The sequence below is a fragment of the Elephas maximus genome, chromosome 4, assembly GCF_024166365.1.
Source record: "Elephas maximus indicus isolate mEleMax1 chromosome 4, mEleMax1 primary haplotype, whole genome shotgun sequence".
NCBI lineage: Eukaryota > Metazoa > Chordata > Mammalia > Proboscidea > Elephantidae > Elephas > Elephas maximus.
Genome location: NC_064822.1, coordinates 116674783 through 116697046, shown reverse-complemented (window position 1 = coordinate 116697046; position 22264 = coordinate 116674783). Strand labels below are relative to the sequence as shown.

At 42.4% G+C, this 22264-nt stretch overlaps 1 protein-coding gene across 2 annotated transcripts in view; it reads right to left on the bottom strand.

Annotated features, from left to right (window-relative positions):
• Positions 1-159: 159 nt before the first annotated feature.
• The window catches only part of HSD17B6 (hydroxysteroid 17-beta dehydrogenase 6), a 39920-nt gene continuing 17815 nt past the window's right edge, over positions 160-22264 (bottom strand). The window contains exons 2-5 of one of the 2 annotated variants that reach the window (XM_049883616.1): positions 12663-12995; positions 8985-9243; positions 5249-5412; positions 160-996 (exon numbers count right to left, since the gene is read on the bottom strand). In XM_049883616.1, the coding sequence (XP_049739573.1) occupies positions 779-996; positions 5249-5412; positions 8985-9243; positions 12663-12975 (954 nt within the window). In that variant the 5' untranslated portion in view covers positions 12976-12995 and the 3' untranslated portion in view covers positions 160-778. Of the gene's footprint in view, positions 997-1042; positions 1280-5248; positions 5413-8984; positions 9244-12662; positions 12996-22264 lie in introns of those variants that run through there. The other variant, XM_049883617.1, reaches the window with a different exon arrangement.

Here is a 22264-nt window from a genome sequence, read left to right as displayed (position 1 = left end):
AAAAAAAAATGTTGTGGGGCCACTGTCTGACCTCCTCCAACCTCACAAGGGGGAAGGCGAACAAAGATCAATAGCGCAAGGCTGACTCCCACGAGGTAAAGCCCAGACAAGCCTTCTCTCTCCACCATCTTTACTAATTCTGACACCAACTGTCCATTGCACAGCACTCTCTACTTCTCTGCTGGGATCGATAATTCATTGCAATGGCCACACAGAACTCACAGACCATACTCACGATTATAGCATTTATTAGGGAAGTAACATTTACAATTTAGGCTCAGGAACATTCAGATACTGTTCTTCTATTAGGTCAGCCTCTCCCCAGCTGTGCTCACAGGCATGCCTCTCTGTGGCCCTCGGCCTCTATGCAAAGGCACTCAGCTTTCTCTCTGCATGGGCTGGGAGGCCCACCTCACCGTCTCCTGCTGCCAGGTCTGTGCTGCTGGGTCTCTTCTGCTGGTCTGTCCTTACTTAGTGGTGGTGGGCTCCTCCTATCTGCTTTGAAATTAGCTCTCTTTGAAGGCAAAACTGACCCATCCCCTCAGTGGGCCACAATTACCTATCACACAGTCCTGCCCAATCACCTGGGTGGGAGTTCCAAGACCATGGCTAGAAAGGCCACACATAAAAGTAATAATTACACTGCACACATAAATGAGTTTAGGCAAGAAATATTGGTACAAAAAGTCTAGGTTCTAAATAAGGATTACTGAGATAACAACCAATTTCGGACTTTTAATTGTCATTTCTGTTCCAAGAGCCGTCGAACCAGCTTTCTTTAAAATGCCTGGGCTGGTTTTGGCCAAGGTCTAGTCAATATGTAGTCTGCCAGTGATGTAGGTAAATAAGATAGAGGGATGTAGAAAAATCGAGCATCCCAACCAGCTGAATATCGAGTGCGGGGATGCATGGATGTCAGAGCATGTTCCATACAGTCGGTGACCCAGTTCAGGTTGGTGTTACACTTCGACAACACTTGTTTCATCAAGTCACAATCTGTCCACAAAAAGAGAAATGGTAGTCAGCAATCTTACTCCTCATATTTTTATTTTAAGATCCTGCTGTACGCAGTCACAAAAAATCTGTTGTTGTTGTTAATTGCTGTTACGTAGATTCCGGCTCATGACAACCCTATGTGTGCAGGGTAGAACTGCTCCATAGGGTTTTCAAGGCTGTGGTCTTTTGGAAGATCTCCAGGCCTGTCTTCTGAAGAACCTCTGGATGGGTTTGAACTACCAACCTTTTGTCCAGTAGTCACGTGCTGAACCGTTTGCACCACCTAAGGATCCAATCACAAAAATCTAACCAAGTTTAATTTCTACAAGGACTAGCCCAGTCAAGACCTGAACTTTCCAACATAGCAGCTGCACTTAAAATGTGACTACTATGACTAAAAACTAAACTTTTAATTTTATTTTATTTTAATGTTAATGTAAAAACTCAATTCAGCTATTGGAAATCTTTTAAGTATATTTGAAAAAACATTGATATGTGAATCTACTTTTTCAATTGTAAATGCTTTTACATCTTTATCAAGATAAAATTCACATATCATGAAATTCTGCCATTTAAAGTGTCCTAATCCACTTCACTAAAGAAGACATTCAGGTAGCTAACAGATACATGAGGAAATGCTCATGAGCATTAGCCATTAAAGAAATGCAAATCAAAACTACAATGCAATTCCATCTCCAACATGGCTGGCATTAATTCAAAAAACACAAAATAATAAATGTTGGAGAGGTTGTGGAGAGACTGGAACACTTATACACTGCAGGTGGGAATATAAAATGGTACAACCACTTTGGAAAGTGATTTGGCACATTCTTAAAAAGCTCGAAATAGAACTACCATATGATTCAGCAATCCCACTCCTTGGAATATATCCTAGAGAAATAAGAGCCTTTACAAGAACAGATATATGCACACCCATGTTCACTGCAGCCCTGTTTACAATAGCAAAAAGATGGAAGCGACCAGGGTGCCCATCAAAGGATTGAATGGATAAATAAATTATGGTATATTCACATAACAGAATACTACTCATCGATAAAGAACAATGATGAATCTGTGAAACATTTCATAATATGGAGGAATCTGGAAGGCATTATGCTGAGTGAAAATTAGTCAGCTGCAAAAAGACAAATATTGAATAAGACCACTACTATGAGAACTCAAGAAATAGTTTAAACAGAGTAGAAAATATTCTTTGATGGTTAAGAGAGGGGGGAGGGAGGGAGTGAGGGAGAGGGGTGTTCACTAAAAAAAAAATTAGATAGTAGATAAGAACTACTTTAGGTGAAGGGAAAGACAACACACAATACAGGAGAGGTCAGCACTACTGGACTAAACCAAAAGCAAAGAAGTTTCCTGAATAACTGAATGCTTCTAAGGCCAGCGTAGCAGAGGCAGGGGTTTGGGGACCATGGTTTCAGGGGACATCTAAGTCAATTGGCATAATAAAACCTATTAAGAAAACATTCTGCATCCCACATTGGAGAGTGGCATCTGGGGTCTTAAACACTAGCAAGCGGCCATCTAAGATGCATCAATCGGTCTCAACCCATCTGGAGCAAAGAAGAATGAAGAACACCAAAGACACAAGGTAATTATGAGCCCAGCCCAGAGACTACATCTGCCTGAGACCAGAAGAACTAGATGCTGCCCTGCTACAATCGATGACTGCCCTGACAGGAAACATAACAGAGAACCCCTAAGGGAGCAGGAGAGCAGTAGGATGCAGACCCCAAATTCTTGCAAAAAGACCAGACTTAATGGTCTGACTGAGACTAGAAGGACCCCAGTGGTCATGGTCCCCAGACCTTCTGTTAGCCCAAGGCAGGAACCATTCCCAAAGCCAACTCTTCGGACAGGGATTGGACTGAACAATGGGATAGAAAATGATACTGGTGAAGAATGAGCTTCATGGATCAAGTAGACACATGAGACTATGTTGGCATTTCCTATCTGGAGGGAAGATGAGAGGGCAGAGGAGGTCAGAAGCTAGCAGAATGGACATGAAAAGGGAGAGTGGAGGGAAGGAGTGTGCTGTCTCATTAGGGGGAGAGCAATTAGGAGTACATAGCAAGGTGTATATAAATTTTTGTACAAGAACCTGACTAGATTCGTAAACTTTCACTTAATGCACAATAAAAGCTAAAAAAATAAAATAAAACAAAGTGTACTAATCAATAGTTTGCATATATTAGAAGTTACACAACCATCACCATAATCTGAATTTAGAACATTTTTATCATCCCAAAAAGAAACCCCATAACTCATTAGCAGTCACTCTCCATTTCTTCCCAGCTCACATCAGCCCTAGGCAACCACTAATCTACCTTCTGTCTCTATGGTTTGCCTTTTCTGGATGTTTCCTATCAACGGAATCAGAATATGTGGTTCTTCATGACTGGCTTCTTTTACTGAACATAATGTTTTCAAGGTTCAACCATGCTGTAGCATATAAAATACTTCATTTCTTTTTATTGTCGAGTAATATTCCATTGTATGGCTACATCACATTTTGTTTATCCATTAATCAGGCGATGGACACTTACGTTGTTTCCACTAGGCTATTATGAATAATGCTGCTAGCAACTGTAAGTTTTATCAAATCTAAATACAGATCATGTATTTCCACTCATAATTCAGCACCCGAAGTATAAAATACACACCAATTTTCAAACACTAATATGGAAAAAGAATATAAAATATATTATTAATAATTTTATATTGATATGAACATGTTGAAATGATAGCATTTTGGATATACTGGATTAAATAAAATATATTATAAAAATTAATTTCACCTCTTTCTCTTTCCTTTTTTAGTGTGGCTACTAGAAAATTTATGATTACAAATGCCATTATATTTCTACTGGGCAGCACTGATCTAGATTATTCTGCTCCATGCACAAATAAATGAACAATTTCAACTCCTTTTAAATCATAAAATAACATATATCTCTGTTTTTATATATAGTCACTTCTTAGTCAATTCTATTTTCATACAGATTTCTATCATCAAACTGTAGATATGTACCCACAAGGAAGGGAAATATTTCCTAGTAGTATAAAAATTTAGGTGGGGGAGAGCTTAGAACAATGGCCAGCCCTCTGGCATGTTGTGAACTACAGTTACCTAGCAGGTTATGAGTTCTGAGTGGCTCAAGCACTGTTTCCTGTCAGCCTTTCCTTGATTCCCATCTCTCCCCTCTATTGATGGTTACCCTTTTAGGCCTGATGCACTCAGAAGACAGGGCTCTACATCAGAATCTTCTGTCTACACAGTCTCCTTCTTTTCTCTGGACTATGGTATCATCCGAATCTAGTAACAAGGCTGCTGCTATCCACCACAAGGCCTTTATGTGAAATGGAAAAGAGGGCTGCTCCCTTTGGCCCTGGTAAGCTGCTGACACCTTTTGTAAAGAAAAAACATCTCCTCCCCCAGGATGGCTCAGCCCCATGCCAGGGTGCACAGCTTACGACTGCCTTATCTCCCCTTTCAAGCTGTCTCCTCCTGAAGATCATCAAAATGATCTTTCTCACTTCCACAGGGCTCCTGTGACCTGGACATGAGGTCCAGTCTCTTGGAATGGCCGATTCATAGCAACTCTGTAAGACAGAGTAGAACTGCCCCGCAGGGTTTCCAAGGCTATAATCTTTACAGAAACAGATCGCCACATCTGTTTCCCACAGAGAAGCTGGTGGGTTCAAACCACCTACCTTTCGGTTAGCAGCCGAGCACTTAACCACTGCGCTACCAGGGCTGCTGGAATCATCCACAAGGCCACGCAAACCTGGCCCTCACCCACTTACCTCTCCTACCTTACACCCTCCCTCCTGTCACAATAAGGAGACAATTTTGAAGATGGCACTTTAGTCAAGCAGGCATCTCGCACCAGCCCAACCAAATCACCCAGAGGCACTCCTTCTCAAGACCCAGTGGTTGCATGCTCCTACCCACGTAATTCCTCCTTAGTGCTCAGGTGACCAGGCCCACAGGTGACAAGGCAGGGTAGGTGGAGCCCCAGTCTGCCTATATGCCCCTTCCTCAGCTGTGATAGCCATCACAAAGCCAACTGTGAGGGCACTGAAAACAACCTAAATGTCCATCAACTCCCCTCTGTCCTGAGAAGGCTTTGTTCTCAGAGACTCTCCCAATCATTCTCCACCAACCCACTTTTGCCTTCTCATGCAAGGCGCAAGGGTGCCCATTATCCTTATCAAAAGAAAAAGAGCTCACAGGCATCAAAAAAATGCTGTCCGTAGGTCTCCTTGATATCCGTAGGGGCCTCTTCCCAGGCTCGCTTCACAGCCTCTAAGGATTGCTGCATGTCTGTCATTCCTGTTCTGAAGTAGCCAGGTTCAACTATGCTGATTTTCACCCCAAAATGTTGAAGCTCACGTCTGAAACAAAAACCTCCAATTAACCCCTTTGATTGAAAGACACCACAATTTCAATGCTGTCATGGGGGGGGAGGGGGGGAGAAAAAGAGGTTATAAAAACACCTTTACTGGATATTTTAAAGAAATACAGAGGAGACAAGAAAAACTTTAAACATTCCTAGGTCCAACAAACTAACATAACTATTCAACCTTGCATTCATTCCTTTAACAGTTATTAACTGGAGGTATGAGGAATGCAAAGAATAAAAATAATTAGCATTTACTAGAACAGGCACCGTCCTAAGTGTTTTGTACACACAATCTCAAAAGATTAAGACTTAGTTCCCCACCTCAAAATGGATGAGTTTGACAAGTAAGCAAATAACTGCAACACAACTCAAAAGAATAATAAAGGAGAGGTATTCAAGGGACTATGGAATTGGAGAGGAAGATGCAGTCAGATTTTCTGAGGGAGACAGGGAAGGCTTCAGTGAACACTGAATTGAAACTTGAAGGACAAGGAGTAAATTTCCAAGTGAAGACAGGGAAGGACAGCAACACAGGCAGCAGGAACCACGCACACAAAGGCCTGTGAAAGACTACAGTGTGCTCAAAGACTGTAAGAGGCCATTAATGGAATATGCTGTGGGCATTAAAATTATACAAGTCATTGGTCATTCCAGAATATTCAGGTAGTTCAACAATCAGTTCCACCAATACTTATCAGGGGCTTTCTGTGTGCCAGGCACTATGCTAAGTGCTATCTACACCAAGTGAAGTAAGATATGGTCCTTCCCTCAAGGAGCTTAGAGTTCGTGTGGAGACAAACAAGTAAAATGACATTGCACACCATGGTAGAGGTATATACTTTGGGTGCTCTGGCACAGTGATGAAGGGTGCTCCCTAACCTGAGGGTTCACACAGCTTTGCTGGAGATGAAGCCCAAGCTGAGGTCAAAGAGAAACAGATTTGAAATTATGGTCAGTAAGAAAGCAAAACACAAAGCGCCATAACCCTCTAAAGCAGTGGTTCTCAAAGCATGGACCCAGATCAGTAGCATCATTAGCATCTGTGAGCTTGTTAAAAATGCAAATTATCGGGCCCCAGTCCAAACTTACAAATCAGAAACTCTGGGGGTGAGACACAGCAACCTGTTTTAACAAGCCCTCCAAGTGATTCTGAGGCATGCTAAAGTTTAAGAACCACTGTTCTAAGGCAAAGCCTCCCTCACCAAACCGAAACCTAAAACCTTCAGGACTTGAGCTTCAGAAAAAGATTCTCCAGATGTCTGTGTACACTGGGGGAAGAGGGAAGGGCTATACAAGCCAGTAGTGACCCTGCTCCCAGGATTTCCACTTCCCTTTGGAGTTTTCTCACTCCGATTCCTATCACACCACAATCTCCATTCCCCTTTAAGACCCCAACCCAAATGTGGGGCAAAACTTCCTTTCCCTGTTTATCCTTAGCACAACTAAGGCAAAATGGAGTTTTCTAAAGGAGCTAAACAGTGATTTGAATATCAGAAGGAAAAGTCTTTGCTCTTGGCCTGAGAATGAGTCAAGGACTCCAACAGAACAGTCACCAGGGTGGTGGTGGGTGGTGGTAAATCAGCTGGCAGCAGTCACATGGAGTAGACAAGACGTTGGGTGGGCAGGAAGCTAGGGGAAGTGCCTGCCACATGATAAGAACTCATGGTGATTCCCTTGCTTATTTCCTTTTCCCTTCTTTGGCAGAAAATATAATGTGTCTATTATAATAGACATATACCACTCATGGAAACCTTGGTGGCATAGTGGTTAAGTGCTACAGCTGCTAACCAAAGGGTCACCAGTTCAAATCTACCAGGCGCTCCTTGGAAACTCTATGGGGCAGTTCTACTCTGTCCTATAGGGTCGCTATAAGTCAGAATTGACTCGACGGCACTGGGTCTGGTTTTGGTATACCAGTCATGGTGCCTTCAATATTGACAGCTCATTTCCAAGTGAAATTGCCCCTCGTAAGCCCCTGCTGAAGAGGAGTTCATGCAGTTATATTTTGTAACTTGTGACTACACCCTCATATCTACAGCTGATTAGAACAAGAGGGTTCTTTTTTTTTTTTTTCCATAGTCTAGATAATGGCAATAATTGCACAACACTGTGAATGTACTAAATATCCACAGTCTTTTTCTAAGGCCATTATAACAAAATACTGTAAACTGGGTTGCTTATAAAAACAGAAATGTACTATCTCACAGTGCTGGAGGTTAGAAGTCCAGATCCACATGTCAGTTGGGCCATACTCTCTCTGAAGTCTCTAGGAGAAGACCCCTTCTAGTCTCTCCCAGCTTTTGGTAGCCCCAGGCATCCTTAGTGTATAGATGCATCTTCACATGGCTGTCCTTCCTCTATCTGTCCCTCTATGTCTACCGTTCTCTTTTATAAGGGTAGCAATGAGATTGAATTAGGACCCACCCTGCTCAATTCCTTAACTTATTAACTATTTTCTTTTATTGTGATTTAGGTGAAAGTTTACAGAGCACATTAGTTTCTCATTCAAAAATTTGTACATAAGTTGTTTCATGGCATTGCTGCTATCCTGCAACGTGTCAGCATTCTCCCCCTTTCCCTTTCCATCCCAGGTCCACCGTGTCCATTTGTCCAGTTTTCCTGTCCCCTTCTGCCTTCTCAGTTTTGTTCCTGGGCACGCGTTGCCCATTTGATCTCATAGACTTGATTAATCTAAGAAGCACGTTCCTCACGTGTGGTTATTGTTTGTCTTTTAGGCCTGTCTAATGTTTGGCTAGTGACTAGACCAGGAGGGTTCTTGATGGAAGGAGAGCCCATCTGAGGGCTGGAGAGTGGCTCTTCCCCTTATTAACTACATGACCATGGGCAAATTCCTAAACCTCAGTGCCTCGGTGCCATCAACACGTACAATGAGCAAAAAAATAATACCTTCATCATCGGGTTGTTATGGAAATTACTTGGAAGAGTCCTCAACACATACTAAGTGCACAAAAAGGACACCATAGTGTGTCACCTGACCTACATGAGAAATTAACTCAACCAATATGTTTCTCTCTCAGGACTCCAAACTAGGAGTCCTATGAAATATAAACAGAAGGAAGTAGCTGGTAGAGGGACATGATGTTCAAATGATGCATGAAGCCAAGAGGTAGAGGCAGTGATATTAGGGGTCACAGCAAATTGAAGTCATAAGAAAGCAAAGATATACAGAGTAAAGGGAAAGAAAAGGTTAGTTGGAAGCAGATGAACAACCAAAGAGAAAAAGAATTCATGTTAAGCAGAAAAGAAAGTAGTCATCCTCTCTTCAGAAATGAAATTTCATCAAGGATAAATCTTGGAAATTAAAGTGTGATGTGGTGACAGGAGACAAAACACAGTTCTGTCACATCCTGGCTATGGTGGGTAAGCTTTGGGAAAAAATCTTAAAAATCTGTGTCTCAGTTTTCTTTGTAAAACAGATTAGTAATCCGCGTGTCAAGATTTTGGGAGTGATAAACTAAGATAATGTAGGCAAAAGCAACTGGCACGATGTCTGAAACATTTAAGTGCTCAATACTTGTTTTTGTTTTAACTTAACAGAGTTACCTCAGAGCATCTGAAAAGGCTTCCACTCCATACTTGGAGCTACAGTAGATTCCTGCAAAGAACGCAATTCTTCCCAGGATGCTAGAGACATTGACAATCCTCCCCCGCGCTCTCTTCACCAAGGGAAGCATGCTCAAGGTCACCTCAATCAAACCCATCAGGTTCACTTTGAGGATATTCACGTAGGTCTCAATCTTCAGCCACTCACTGTGGCCAAATGGGCTAATAATGCCGGCATTGTTGACCAGGCCCCAGAGTCCTAAAAGAATAAAAATCAAATCAAGAGTTTAACTTCAGACAAAATGGCGAACTATTTATTTGATTAATCCTCCTGCTGAAAACAACTAAAAATGCTAGACAAAATATATTTTTTAATCTTATTAAATGCATCTATAAGATAACAAGAAAGTTAAAAAAAAAAAATGCTAAGGCCAAAAACTAAGCGGAAGCAGGAGACAGAGAGGGCATGAGATTCAAGGAAATCTGCCAAACAGTGTGAACTTGAACTTCAGTATTCATAGCCTCACAAAGCAGACACTCTTCTCATTAAACTGGATTCCCAAATAGCTACACTATCAGTCTAAGGGTAAACTAGACATAATGTCTCCTTCAAAAGGTCTGAAAGTAGAATTGTCTGTCTTGAACTTTGGTGTTGGGTGGGGAAGAATCACCCCTGAGGGTTCATAACCACAAGCTATCTTTCATGAGGGCTTACAACCCAAATTCATACTACTTGGGTGACATAAAACACCTTATGCCGAGAGTTAAGTCTAAGGTAGGGCTCTGAGTGCCCCTAGGCACCTGACAGAAGCAAATGTAGATCTTCTCTGGAGGTATCTTTATTGCACACATCAAAAAATCACCAGAGAGAGTTAGTAAGAAAAACAGCAACTCACTGTCAAAAACCACTAAACACAAAAGGATACAAAGCACCATATGTGAGAGCCAGCAGAAACAATACACAGCAGAAAAAGATTCCCAAAGACTTTATATACTAGAGATATAGTTACATAATATAAAAAGAAGTATTCTAAATATATTCTTAAATAAAAGAAGAAATTGAAAATTTTAATAGAGATATGATACCAATGATCAAAGTAGATTTGGAAAAAAACCAAATAGAACTCCTAGAAATAAAATCTATAATGACCGAAATTTTTTAATTTGGTGGACAGGCTTAATGGTAGATAGACATAGCAGAAAATAGTAAGTAGTAAACTGGAAGATAAAAAATTATGCAGAATGAGGCACAGAGAAAAAAGAGATGGAAAAAATCAAAGAAAAGATAAGAGATGCAAGAACAAAGTAAAAATACCTATCATATGACTGATCAAACCCAGAAAAAAAGGAGAAAGGAATTAGAATAAAGGTAATATTTGAAGTAATAATGGCTGAGAATTTTCCAGAACTAATGAAGGATACTAAACCACAGATTCAAGAAGCCATAGTGGGTAATATTTCTTGAAGGAAATAACCAGGATTTTGAAGGACAAGGAGGAAGCCTCCAGGCAGAGACAAGAAGAGCACTCTGGGCAAAGGAAGCCCAAGCGCAAAAGCAGGAGCCAAAGCAAAAGTGTCAAAGGGAACTCGTTGCATGCTTGGGACAGCAGGTAATTCCGTGTGACCAAAGTACAGGGTGCTGTCCATGGGTGCCAAGGCTGGAATGACACACTGGAGACCAGACAGTGAAGCACGGCAACAGGGAACCCCTGGAAGTTTTTAAACAGAAAATCTAAAAGGAGAAAGAAAAAAATAGAGTTAAGGAAACCAAATATGAGACTGCTGTAATGGTTTGTATGAAAAAATAACAAAGGCCTGGACTGAAGAGTGGCAGTAGGGATAGTGTGGGACAAAATAGATCGGGAACTATAAACTCAAATACCCACAGATAACACAAAGTAGAGAGCCAGGCTTTGTATAAGACAATAGGGAATGGTGGGGACTGTGAAGAACTGGAGAGCCTAGGTCCCCTAAAAAGGGGAAGCCACTGCTCAGCTCCATCTAAAGACTATCATGTAGGAATGTGGGCCCAGGGAGGCCAAATCTTGTGATTTTATGTGAAATATTGTGATTTTTAAATGTCAGCAGCTAATTTAAAATATATATTTCTTAATATTCTGTAACCCAAGCAAAACAATTTTATTACTAGTTTGCAATTCCTGGGGTGGAGAAATACTTAGGAGGTTCAAATAACAGGACCTATTGAATTATAAAATGAAGGAGTAGGGAAAAGAAAGATGACTTGATTATCTAGAGAAAATGGAACTTAACAAGAGAAGATGACCAAAGGCGGACTTGGAGGAATGCCTATATTTTAAGTGCAAACAGAGGAATAAGAATCGGTTCTTAAGAACACCTTGAAAACTCTTCAAACATAAATTTGCGTTAGTAAATACTCCACTTGCAAGGTACAATAATAGCCTCAGATATATTGGGTTCGACCTGGAGCAAAGGAGAATGAAGAACACCAAAGACACAAGGTAATTACGAGCCCAAGAGACAGAAAGGGCCACATAAATCAGAGACTACATCAGCCTGAGATCAGAAGAACCAGATGGTGCCCCGCTACAACCAATGACTGCCCTGACAGGGAACACAACAGAGAACCCCTGATGGAGCAGGAGAGCAGTGGGATGCAGACCTCAAATTCTCATAAAAAGACCAGACTTAATGGTCTGACTGAGACTAGAAGGACCCCAGAGGTCATGGTCCCCAGACCTTGTGTTAACCCAAGACTGGAACCATTCCCAAAGCCAACTCTTCAGACAGGGATTGGGCTGGACTATAAGATAGAAAATGATTCTGGTGAGGAGTGAGCTTCTTGGATTAAATAGACACATGAAACTATGTGGGCAGCTCCTGTCTGGAGGAGAAATGAGAAGCCAGAGGGGGACAGAAGCTGGCTGAATAAACACGGAAATACAGGGTGGAGAGAAGGAGTGTGCTGTGTCATTAGGGGGAGAGCGACTAGGAGTATATAACAAGGTGTATATAAATTTTTATATGAGAGACTGACTTGATTTGTAAACTTTCACTTAAAGCACAATTTTATATATATATGGTTCATTTTTCAATGTAAATATTAAGCAAATGAAATATGATAAAGAATCATGACTATCCTTCAAATGACAAAACCAGTCTTTTAAGCCCTGCTTTTAACATACATGTGTGTATGTAAATACATATATATATACACATATACATCTATATATAGATATATGGAGCCCTGATGATGCAGTGGTTAAGAGTTTGGCTGCTAACCTAAAGGTCAGCAGTTCAAATCCACCAGCCACTCCTTGGAAATCCTATGGGGCAGTTCTGCCCTGTCCTATAGGGTTACTATGAGTCAGAATCAACTCAACAGCAATGGGTTGGGGGGGGGGGTTTTGTTGTTCTGTTCTGTTGAGTTGATTCTGACTCATAGCAACCCTGTAAGACAGGGTCAAACTTCCCCATAGGGTTTCCAAGGCCGTAATAATTACAGAAGCAGACTGCCAGATCTTTCTCCTGTGGTGCGTCTGGTGGGGTTGAAACTACTAGTCTTTCGGATAGCAGCTGAATGCTTAACCACTGTACCGTCAGGACTCCTTACATATATATACACATAAAAAGACATACATAAAAACCTTAGCATCTTCACGCCTAAGTAAATGACAAGGAAAAAATACTTCTTCATACCTCTGTCCCCCACACGCTCCTTCACCCACTGGGTGGCTGCAGTAATGCTCTCTGTCTGGGTGACATCCAGGATCACCGTCTCCAGCCTGTCTGAGGTCTGGCTCCTCAGCTGCGTGGCCCCCTGCTCGGTCAGACACGCAGCCAGCACCCTCAAGCCTCGCAGGTCCAGCTGCCTGGCCAGCAGATTCCCGAAGCCTGAGTCACAGCCCGTGATAAAAACATATTTGTCTCGGAGGTGGCTTACCACCTGCCGCTCCCGGTACCAGCGCAGAAGGTAGTACAGGCTCACGAGGCCCACCAGGTAGAGCCACATGGTGAGGGTCCCTCCTTTCCCTTTGATAGAAAGAGAACAGTTTTCACTTTAACCCTTCCCTTTTTCTTCAACCAATATCTATTATTTACTATGTGCCAGGTATTGCGTTAAATCCTGGGGACTCTGTATTGACCTAATACTTGCTCCTATCCTCACGAAGCCACAGTGTAGAAAGGAGAGTCAAGCAGGTAACCAAACAAATGCATTGCAGTGTGACAGGTGCCATAACAGAAGTACACACACAGACTAATGAGGCAGGCAGCAAAGAAGGATGACACACTGACTGGCAAAGTTAGGGACCGCTTCACAGAAACAGTGATTGTGGAACCACGTACCCCTTACTGGACAAGAAAAAAAAATTAAGCCAGTTGTCATTGGGTCGATTTCCAACTCATGGTGACCCCACATGTTTCAGAATAGAACTGTGCTCCATAGTGTTTTCAAAGGCTGTGATCTTTCAGAAGTAGATCACCAAGTCTTTCATCCAAGGTGCCTCTGGGTGGATTTGAACCTCCAATCTTTTTGTTAGTAGCCAAGTACTTAACCATCTGCATTACCCAGGGACTACTTTCATATACTGCCATGCATTATATTTGATTGTGCACCTTTCTCATATCCCCTATTACTATTATTGCTACTACTAATAATAATAAACCAAAAACCAAACCCATTGCCATCAAGTGAAAAAAAAAAGCGGGACCATAATTTGAAGTGTTAATAAAATCCAGACAAGGCTTGTTTTTTGTTTTTATGTGGTAAATTGTATCTGGTGTTAGACTAAGTGAAGAAACCAATAGAAAAGGGGAGGTTAAAGCTGGGTGGTGGTAGCTTGCAGTGGCAATCAAGGAAATAAGGTCTTGGAGCAGACTTGGGCAGCTTGGATAGAAAGCAAGAGCTGGAGTAATTTAGGAAAGATTTGTATAGAAAGGAGACAGAAATGCATCAGTGGATTCTAACTCATAGCGGCCCTATGTCACTACTACTACTAAAATAATAATAATAATAAAATAGCTACCATTTATTAAGTGCCCCCTGCTGGCACAGTAGTTAAGCATTCTGTTGCTAACCAAAAGGTCTGCAGTTCGAATCCACTAGCTGCTCCTTGGCAACCCTGTGGGGCGGTTCTACTCTATCCTATAGAGTCACTGTGAGTCGGAACTAACTCGACAGCAATGGGTATGTTGCTGTCATTTTACTTCATTCAATCTTTATAACAATCCTAAAAAGTTGAGACGGTATTATGAGTCATTTAGAGGTTAGGTAAATTCCCAAGGTCATTAAGCAACTAGATAGCAGAGCTGAGATTTGCAGTCCAGGGCTGTTTGTCTCCCAAGTCCATGCTGTCCCCGGTGTGCCAGGCTACTTCTGAGACTGGAAACTGCATGAGGGCAAACACTCCTGTCTGTGCTGACTATAGACATGGCCGTCCTTGAAATGCGTGACAAAAAAGGCACCAAGCAAAAACCCAGAAGCAATGGAAACCTATTCCTTCACCCCCTGAAATAATTCTCCTTCCCAGGCAAGAGTCTTAGAGCACTGCAGAAGCTATACCAAGTGGGTAAGAAGGCTCTGCTGACCTCCCACTTTCTGAGGGATGTCCATTCTGATGGGGAAATCTCCAAAAGCCACACTGACACACCCACCAACCCCGTGCCCTTCCCTCACACAGGCAGAATCTCTTTCACTGAATTAGACTTGAAGGTTTTATCCTAAGTCTTTAAGACAAATTGATAAAAGAAAAAGAGGAAATTTGCTTCTGCATTTGCTATAAAACTTCCTAAGAACACTGTGTAGCTGTACAACGTCTAAGATCTCACACGATAAATCCTGTCAGGTACTTAGTACCAGGAAAGATTTTGTCTTTTCTAAGTAAATAGTATTTGCTGTTGTTGTTAGTTGCTGTCCAGTCAGTTTCCACTCATGGCAACCCCATGGGTTCACAGTAGAACTGCTTCATATCGGGTTTTCAACACTGCCTTTTGGAAGCAGATCGCCAGGCACTTCTGAGGCACCTCTGGGTGGGTTCGAACCACCAACCTTTTGGCTAGTAGTCAAGTGCTTAACCATTTGCGCCACCTAAGGACTCTTCATTATTTTTAAATTATCTACTTTTTCATATTGTCTTAGATGTTCAAGGCAAAATTTAACAATCAGTACTTCTATCAACCCTTACGAACAGCATTTTTTCTTCTCTCTTCCTTTTCATTGTTTTGATTTTCTATTTCTTTTTGTATTTCTATTTGCATTTTAAAAACCTTATTGTAATGTGTCTTTTACTTTAGATGGCCTCAAACTTTTTTTAAAGAAGCTACATGTGTCCATTTTTTCAAAATCTATCCTGAAGTACAACACTGTCAGTGATAATATTCATACACTTATAAGGAAGGCCAGTTAATATGACTATTGTTCAGATTTATGCACCAACCACTAAGGCTAAAGATGAAGAAATTGAAGATTTTTACCAACTTCTGCAGTCTGAAATTGATCAAACATGCAATCAAGAGGCATTGATAATTACTGGTGACTGGAATATGAAAGTTGGAAACAAAGAAGAAGGATCGGTAGTTGGAAAATATGGCCTTGGTGATAGAAACAATGCCAGAGATCACATGATAGATTTTTGCAAGACCACCAACTTCTCCATTGCAAATGCCTTTTTTCAACAACATAAGCGGCAACTATACACGTGGACCTCGCCAGGTGGAATACACAGGAATCAAAACAACTACATCTGTGGAAAGAGATGATGGAAAAGCTCAATATCATTAGTCAGAACAAGGCCAGGGGCTGACTGGGAACAGACCATCAATTGCTCATATGCAAGTTCAAGCTGAGGCTGAAGAAAATTAGAACAAGCCCACGAGAGCCAAAACACAACTTTGAGTATATACCACCTAAATTCAGAGACCACCTCAAGGATATATTTGATGTGTTGAGCATTAACAACTGAAGACAAGACGAGTTAAGGAATGACAAGAACATCATACATGAAGAAAGCAAGAGGTCGATAAAAAGACAGGAAAGAAAGAAAAGACCAAAACGGTTGTCCGAAGAGACTCTAAAACTTGCTCTTGAATACTGAGCAGCTAAAGCAAACAGAAGAAATGATGAAGTAAAAGAGATGAACAGAAGATTTCAAAGGACAGCTTGAGAAGACAAAGCGTCATAATGACATGTGTAAAGACTTGGAATTAGAAAACCAGAAGAGAAGAACATGCTCAGGATTTCTCAAGGTGAAAGAACTGAAAAAAAAATTCAAGTCTTGAGTTGCAATACTGAAGGATCCTACAAGGAAAATATTAAACAGTGCAGGAAGCATCAAAAGAAGACAAAAGGAATATACAGAATCACTATACCGAAAAGAACTGGTCGACATTCAACCATTTCAGGAGGTAACATATGCTCAGGAATCAATGGTACTGAAGGAAGAGATCCAAGCTGCACTGAAGGCATTGGTGAAAAACAAGGCACTGTAAGTGCCACTCGTCTATGCCAAGACATTAGGAAGACAGCTACCTGGCCAACTGACTGGAAGAGATCTGTATTTATGCCTAACCCAAAGAAAAGTAATACAACCGAATGTGGAAACTATGAAACAATATCGTTAATATCACACCCAAGTAAAATTTTGCTGCAGGTCATTCAAAAGCGTCTGCAGCAGTATATGGACGGGGAACTGCCAGAAATTCAGGCTGCATTCAGAAAAGGATGTGGAACCAGGGATATCATTGCTGATGTCAGATGGATCCTGAGAATAACAGAACGATGTTTACCTGTGTTTTATTGACTATGCAAAGCCATTCGACTGTGTGGATCGTAAAAAATTATGGATAACATTGTGAAGAATGTGAATTCCAGAACAATTAATTGTGCTCATGAGGAACCTGTACATAGATCAAGAGGCAGATGGTCAAACAGAGCAAGAGGATTCTGCATGGTTTGGAGTCAGGAAAGGTGTGCAGCAGGGTTGTATCCTTTCACCACACTTACACAATCTGTGTGTTAAGCAAATAATCCAAGAAGGTAGAAAATGATTGCGAGAATTGCACAGGAACAGGCAGTGTTTCCGTCTGTTGTACACAGGGTTGCTATGAGTCGGAACCAACTCGATGGCACCTAACAACAGCAACAACATGTGTCCATGAATAAAACTTGGTTGACAGATTCTCCAATCTCAGCCTTATTTCTAAAGCTGCCACCCTCTGCCAACTGGAAAAAAGTTAGCAAATACTAGGGCAGCTGATGCCTAGTGCTTGCACTGTTTTCAATCGCTGCTCATTTCAGGCCAGTATGTGAGACTCCACGAAAAGAAAGAAAAATATTACCTGACAAAGCCTTGTTTTGGAAAATGGTTTTCCTACGTTGGATTTCAAATTCCTCTGGAATTTTGCTTCCGTCCTCCACAGATCAGTAATGTAACAAGCGGGAAGGAATATATGGACCACTAAAATCCTTTTTATTGGACATGGGGTTAAAAAAAATAAAAAATTAACCAGTCCCACTGCAAAGAGCTGGCTCACAGTAAGAGACGGGAATGGGGCAATGACCCAGGCTAGACGACAGAGCTTCAGCAACACAATTCTCATGGCCTAATTAAAGAAGGTCCCTTTTGCACAACAACCCAGGGGCAAGGACTAGAAGGCAGGAGGGGGCAGGAAAGCTGGTACTAGGGAACCCAAGGTCGAGAAGAGAGAGCACTGACATGTCGTGGGATTGTTAGCCAATGTCATAAAACGATATGTGTACTCACTGTTTAATGAGAAACTAGTTTGTTCTGTAAACCTTCATCTAAAGTACAATTTAAAAAAAAAAAAAAAAGGCCCCTTTTGCTTACACAAGCTATCAGTATTAACCTTGAAAGAGCTGGTCTTTCCCCTTGTCAGGAATTCACAATTTGACGAACATACCCACGGAGTTCTATTTCTAAGCGTAAAATCACACCCAATTTCTAACTAATAAAAAAAGCCATTGCAGTCGAGTCAATTCCAGCTCAATAACAACCCTAGAGAACAGAGTAGAACTGCCCCACAGGGTTTCCAAGGCTGTAATCTTTATGGAAGCAGACTGCCACATCTTTCTCCTGGTGGGTTCCAACTGTAGGACTTTCAGTTGGTTAGCAGCCAAGTGTTTAACCACCGTGCCACCAGTGCTCCTTTTCTAACCAATAGTTTTCCTAAACTCCAAGGGGGTGAAGATAAAAGACCAGAAAAAAAAACACAGTGATGCAACAATGGTGACAAAATTTCTCTCAGACTTTTATTATAAACCAGGATCACTTGGCAAAGTTGAGGGATCTTTAAAAAAAATAAAAACTGTACTCAAGACCTCTCTCCAAACATACCTCACCTCTTCCCTCCAACACACACACACACACACACACACACACACACACATGCCTCATTTGCTCAGATAGGGTCCAGTCCTGGAGATGTGAGAGGACTTTGTGGCATCCCTACTGGGTAACTCCCTCTCTGCACTGCTTTTACAACACCCCCCTCTTGTGGCAAGAGTCCAGGCTGCCAGTTCTCACCAGTGTCCTTAATATAAAATATTAATTTGCTCAGCCTGAAAATCAGGTCTATTGTTGCCAAACAGCAAAGCAGAAAGAAAAAAGCTGCCCTGGTCAGTCAGAGTTTCCTGGGCCCTTCAGCCCCATCCGCTGAATTTAAGTTGGGATACTAAAATCCAAAGCCCCTGGGGAAAGGGCAAGCTGATCTCAGCTGAGCCCACTTCTACGGCTGCCAAGGTGAGACACTGTTGTTGTGTCTGTCCAATTCCAGACTCATAGTGACCCTACAGAACAGAATAGAACTGCCCCACAGGGTTTCCCAGGCTAAATTTTCACAGGGACGAATCATCAGGTCTTTTCTAAGTCGGAGTCTCCGGCTCTTATACAAACTGCCTTGACCTTTTGGTTAGCAGCCGAGCCTTTTAACCATTGCACCACCAGGGCTCCTTCAAGATGAAATAGGCTGATGTAAACAGGGGCTCTCAGACCTGGTGCTATGGGCCTTCCTCCCAAAACAGCTGCAGTGGCTTCCTATCTTGGGGCCTGCAGTCGGGGTGATTTTATAATACAGAAACCCAAACCAGTTGCCATGGAATCATTTCTGATTCGTGGAGATCTCATGTGCGTCAGAGTGGAGTTTTCGATGGCTGATTTGTCAGGAGTAGATCACCAGGCCCTTCTTCTGAGGCACATCTGGGTAGACTAGAACCCCTAACTTTTGGTTAGCAGCTGAGTACATTAATTCTTTTCACCTTACTGGAATATAATTCACATACCATAACATTCAACCCTTTATAGTGCATAATTAGTGGTTTTTAGTATATTCACAGTTGTGCAATGATCACCACTATCTAGTTTCCGAACATTTTTATCAGCCCTTCCCCAATAAGCCCCGTATCTATTAGCAGTTACTCCCCATTCTCCCTCCTCTTAGCCCCTGGCAACCACTAATCTACTTTCTGTCTCTATGGATTCTGGACATTTCATATAAATGAAATCATATATGTGGCCTTTTGTGTCTGGCTTCTTATACTTAGCGTGCTTTTAAGGTTCATTCAGGTTGTAGCATGTATCAGCATTTCATTCCTTTTTATGGCTGAATGATATCCCATTGTATGGATACAACATTTTGTTTACTCATTCATCAGCTGGAGGACATGTGGGATATTCACACTTTCTGGTTATTATGAATAATGTTGCCATGAATATTTAGGTACAGTTTTTTGTGAACACCTATGTTTTCAATTCTCTTGGGTACATATCTAGGAATGCAGCTGCTGGGTCAATATGCTAACTCTATCTTTAACATTTTAAGGAACTGCCAGGCAGTTTTCCAAAGTGGCTACACCACTTTACAATCCATTTGAAATCCGTTTTACAATCAATTTTACAATCTGAGTTCCAATTTCTCCACATCTTCGTCAACACTTATTACTGTCTTTTGTTTTAGCCATTCTAGTGGTGGTGAACTGATATCTCATTGTGGTTTTTTATTTGCATTTCCCTAATGACTAGTAAAAGAGTCCTGGTGCTGCAATGGATAAGCACATGGCTGCTAATGGAGAGGTTGGTGGTGGAACCCACCAAGCAGCTCTACAGGAGAAAGACCTGGTGATCTGCTTCTATAAAGATTATAGGCAAGAAAATTCTAGGAGGCAATTCTACTCTGTCACTTGGTATCGATACCAGTCAGAATCAACTTGATGACACCTGTAGGGTAAGGCTATTCAGCTATATGCATCCTCTCCTAATGGAATCAGCTTTGCTCTTCCCTGAAGCATGGTGGGGATGAATTTGGGATGGACCTGGATTTGGGCTAAGGTAAAAGGCCAGGAGTGGTATGACTGGGCCAGCAGCCAAGGCCAACGAATGCCTTGGCAACAGGAAGGAAAACATCTGGGCCTGGACGTGAAATCCCCGGGGACACCAACTGCCCAAAGATGTGGGAGAAAAACAATGAGCCTTGGTCCCAGCTGGAATGGTATATAAGCTTGTGTCTCTTGCTAGATGGTTGCAGAGCACTAAACTGGTCCAGCCAACGCCCTGGGCCATGGTCCTGTAAGTAAGCTTCCCGAATAAACCACACACGTGTCATGATAGCTGGTTCCAGAGTCCTTCTTCAGTCCCTTGGAGATGCCACTGACCTTGGGTTCAGGTGCCACTGGATTGTTACCCAACAATTGGCGAGCCATCCAGGAGACAGATGAAACCTCCAGGAGCACCGGACATATGGCGGGGAGAGGAACCTTGCCGGGGTGAATCCCGGGATGTCCCCTGTCCTCCATGGGTGGCGGGAGGGTCGCAGCTATCTTAGATAGCAAGAGCCCACCTTATGAGTACAGGGATGCCCCGAAAGCACCTAAGGGCATTGAAAATACGTTGTGTCAGCTGGAGGCCCCAAAGCGAAAGCCAGATTGCCGTGCTGAGGCAGCTAGTGTGCGGTAGCTTCTACTGGCAACATTGACAGGAGCGTCCAATGTGGAGCCAGCCACTAGGGCCCTAATCAGACAGCTGGAAGCAGAGCTGCAACTGGAGGATTTGCCTGCAGCATATTCGTCCTCCACTGAAACGTTAGTGTCCCGTTTGCAGAAGCAAGAGGCATCTTTGGGGGAAATCACAGGGTAGCCACCAACCTTTATGTGCGGAGGTCTGGCCCATACGCTTTTCTGTGGGAGAAATCCCAAGTTGGCCAGCGAAGCCCATCTAGCTCAATCAGTAGAGCATAGGACTGGAGCTAGCTGGAGTGGCTAAACAGGTCCCTGGCACTGAGAACACCCTGTAACACCCACTGCAAAGCAAGAGTTAAAACATCAGGGAAAAAAAAAGGAGTAAAAACCCCTTCAAGATAGCTTGTGTTGAGCGACCTTGAAGAGACCTCAGAATTCTCTGATAGCTGCCCCGGCCAAGATAACTGAACAGCAACCTAGCTGCAGCTTCAATGGTAAGGGAAAACCAAAAGAGGGGGACCCACCTCCAGGTTACCAGGCAACTGGGCTGGACCCATGCTTGTACTCAGTGTGGTGGAGGTGTGGCCCCACAAATGAGTGAGGGCTCTGCCAACTATTCCCAGATCTTTCAGAAATAATTAAGATTGAGGATTAAGTCTAATTTCTCTGTCACCAGCAAGGACCATAGGCCTTGTGTTACAATTAAAGTCCAGCAAGGTTTTAAGATATACTTTCAGTCTCAGGTCACTATCATTGAGACACTTGCCCCAGTCTGACTATGGATAAGACCCTTGGGCCCCTACAAATCCTTACTGTATGTACTGATGATGTTGATGTATTAATGCACGCCTTTGTAAACTTTTGCCTGCAAGTTAGGGCCGTTTTTAGAGGGGCAAACAGAAACTGTGGCATGGGCCATAGTTAACAGCCTGGCCATTCAATCTGGCCACTGACAACCCTCAGACTGACAGATAAGGCAATCCCCTATAGAAATGAGACATCTGGACAAAATAATAATAATAATAATAAAATCAGTTCTCTCCTGATAAGCTTTTGTTACTTGTGTGGATAGTCATCAGAAGAGTCCCTAGGCTGAGAGGGGAAAATAGCCAATGAGCAGGCCAGTCTTAACCAGCTGACTACACAGGCTGAAGCATTGTCTGCTCCAGAGCAAAGAGATGTGCAATCAACCACCTTCTGGATTTAAGAGAGGACTGTCCATGGAGATTCACACACCATCCTAGGTTGGGCCTACATGCATGGACTGCCACTGTCATCAGAAAATGCTGGATAGCACAGGAAAGCCGACCTGCCTACGAGACCCTGGCCAAGG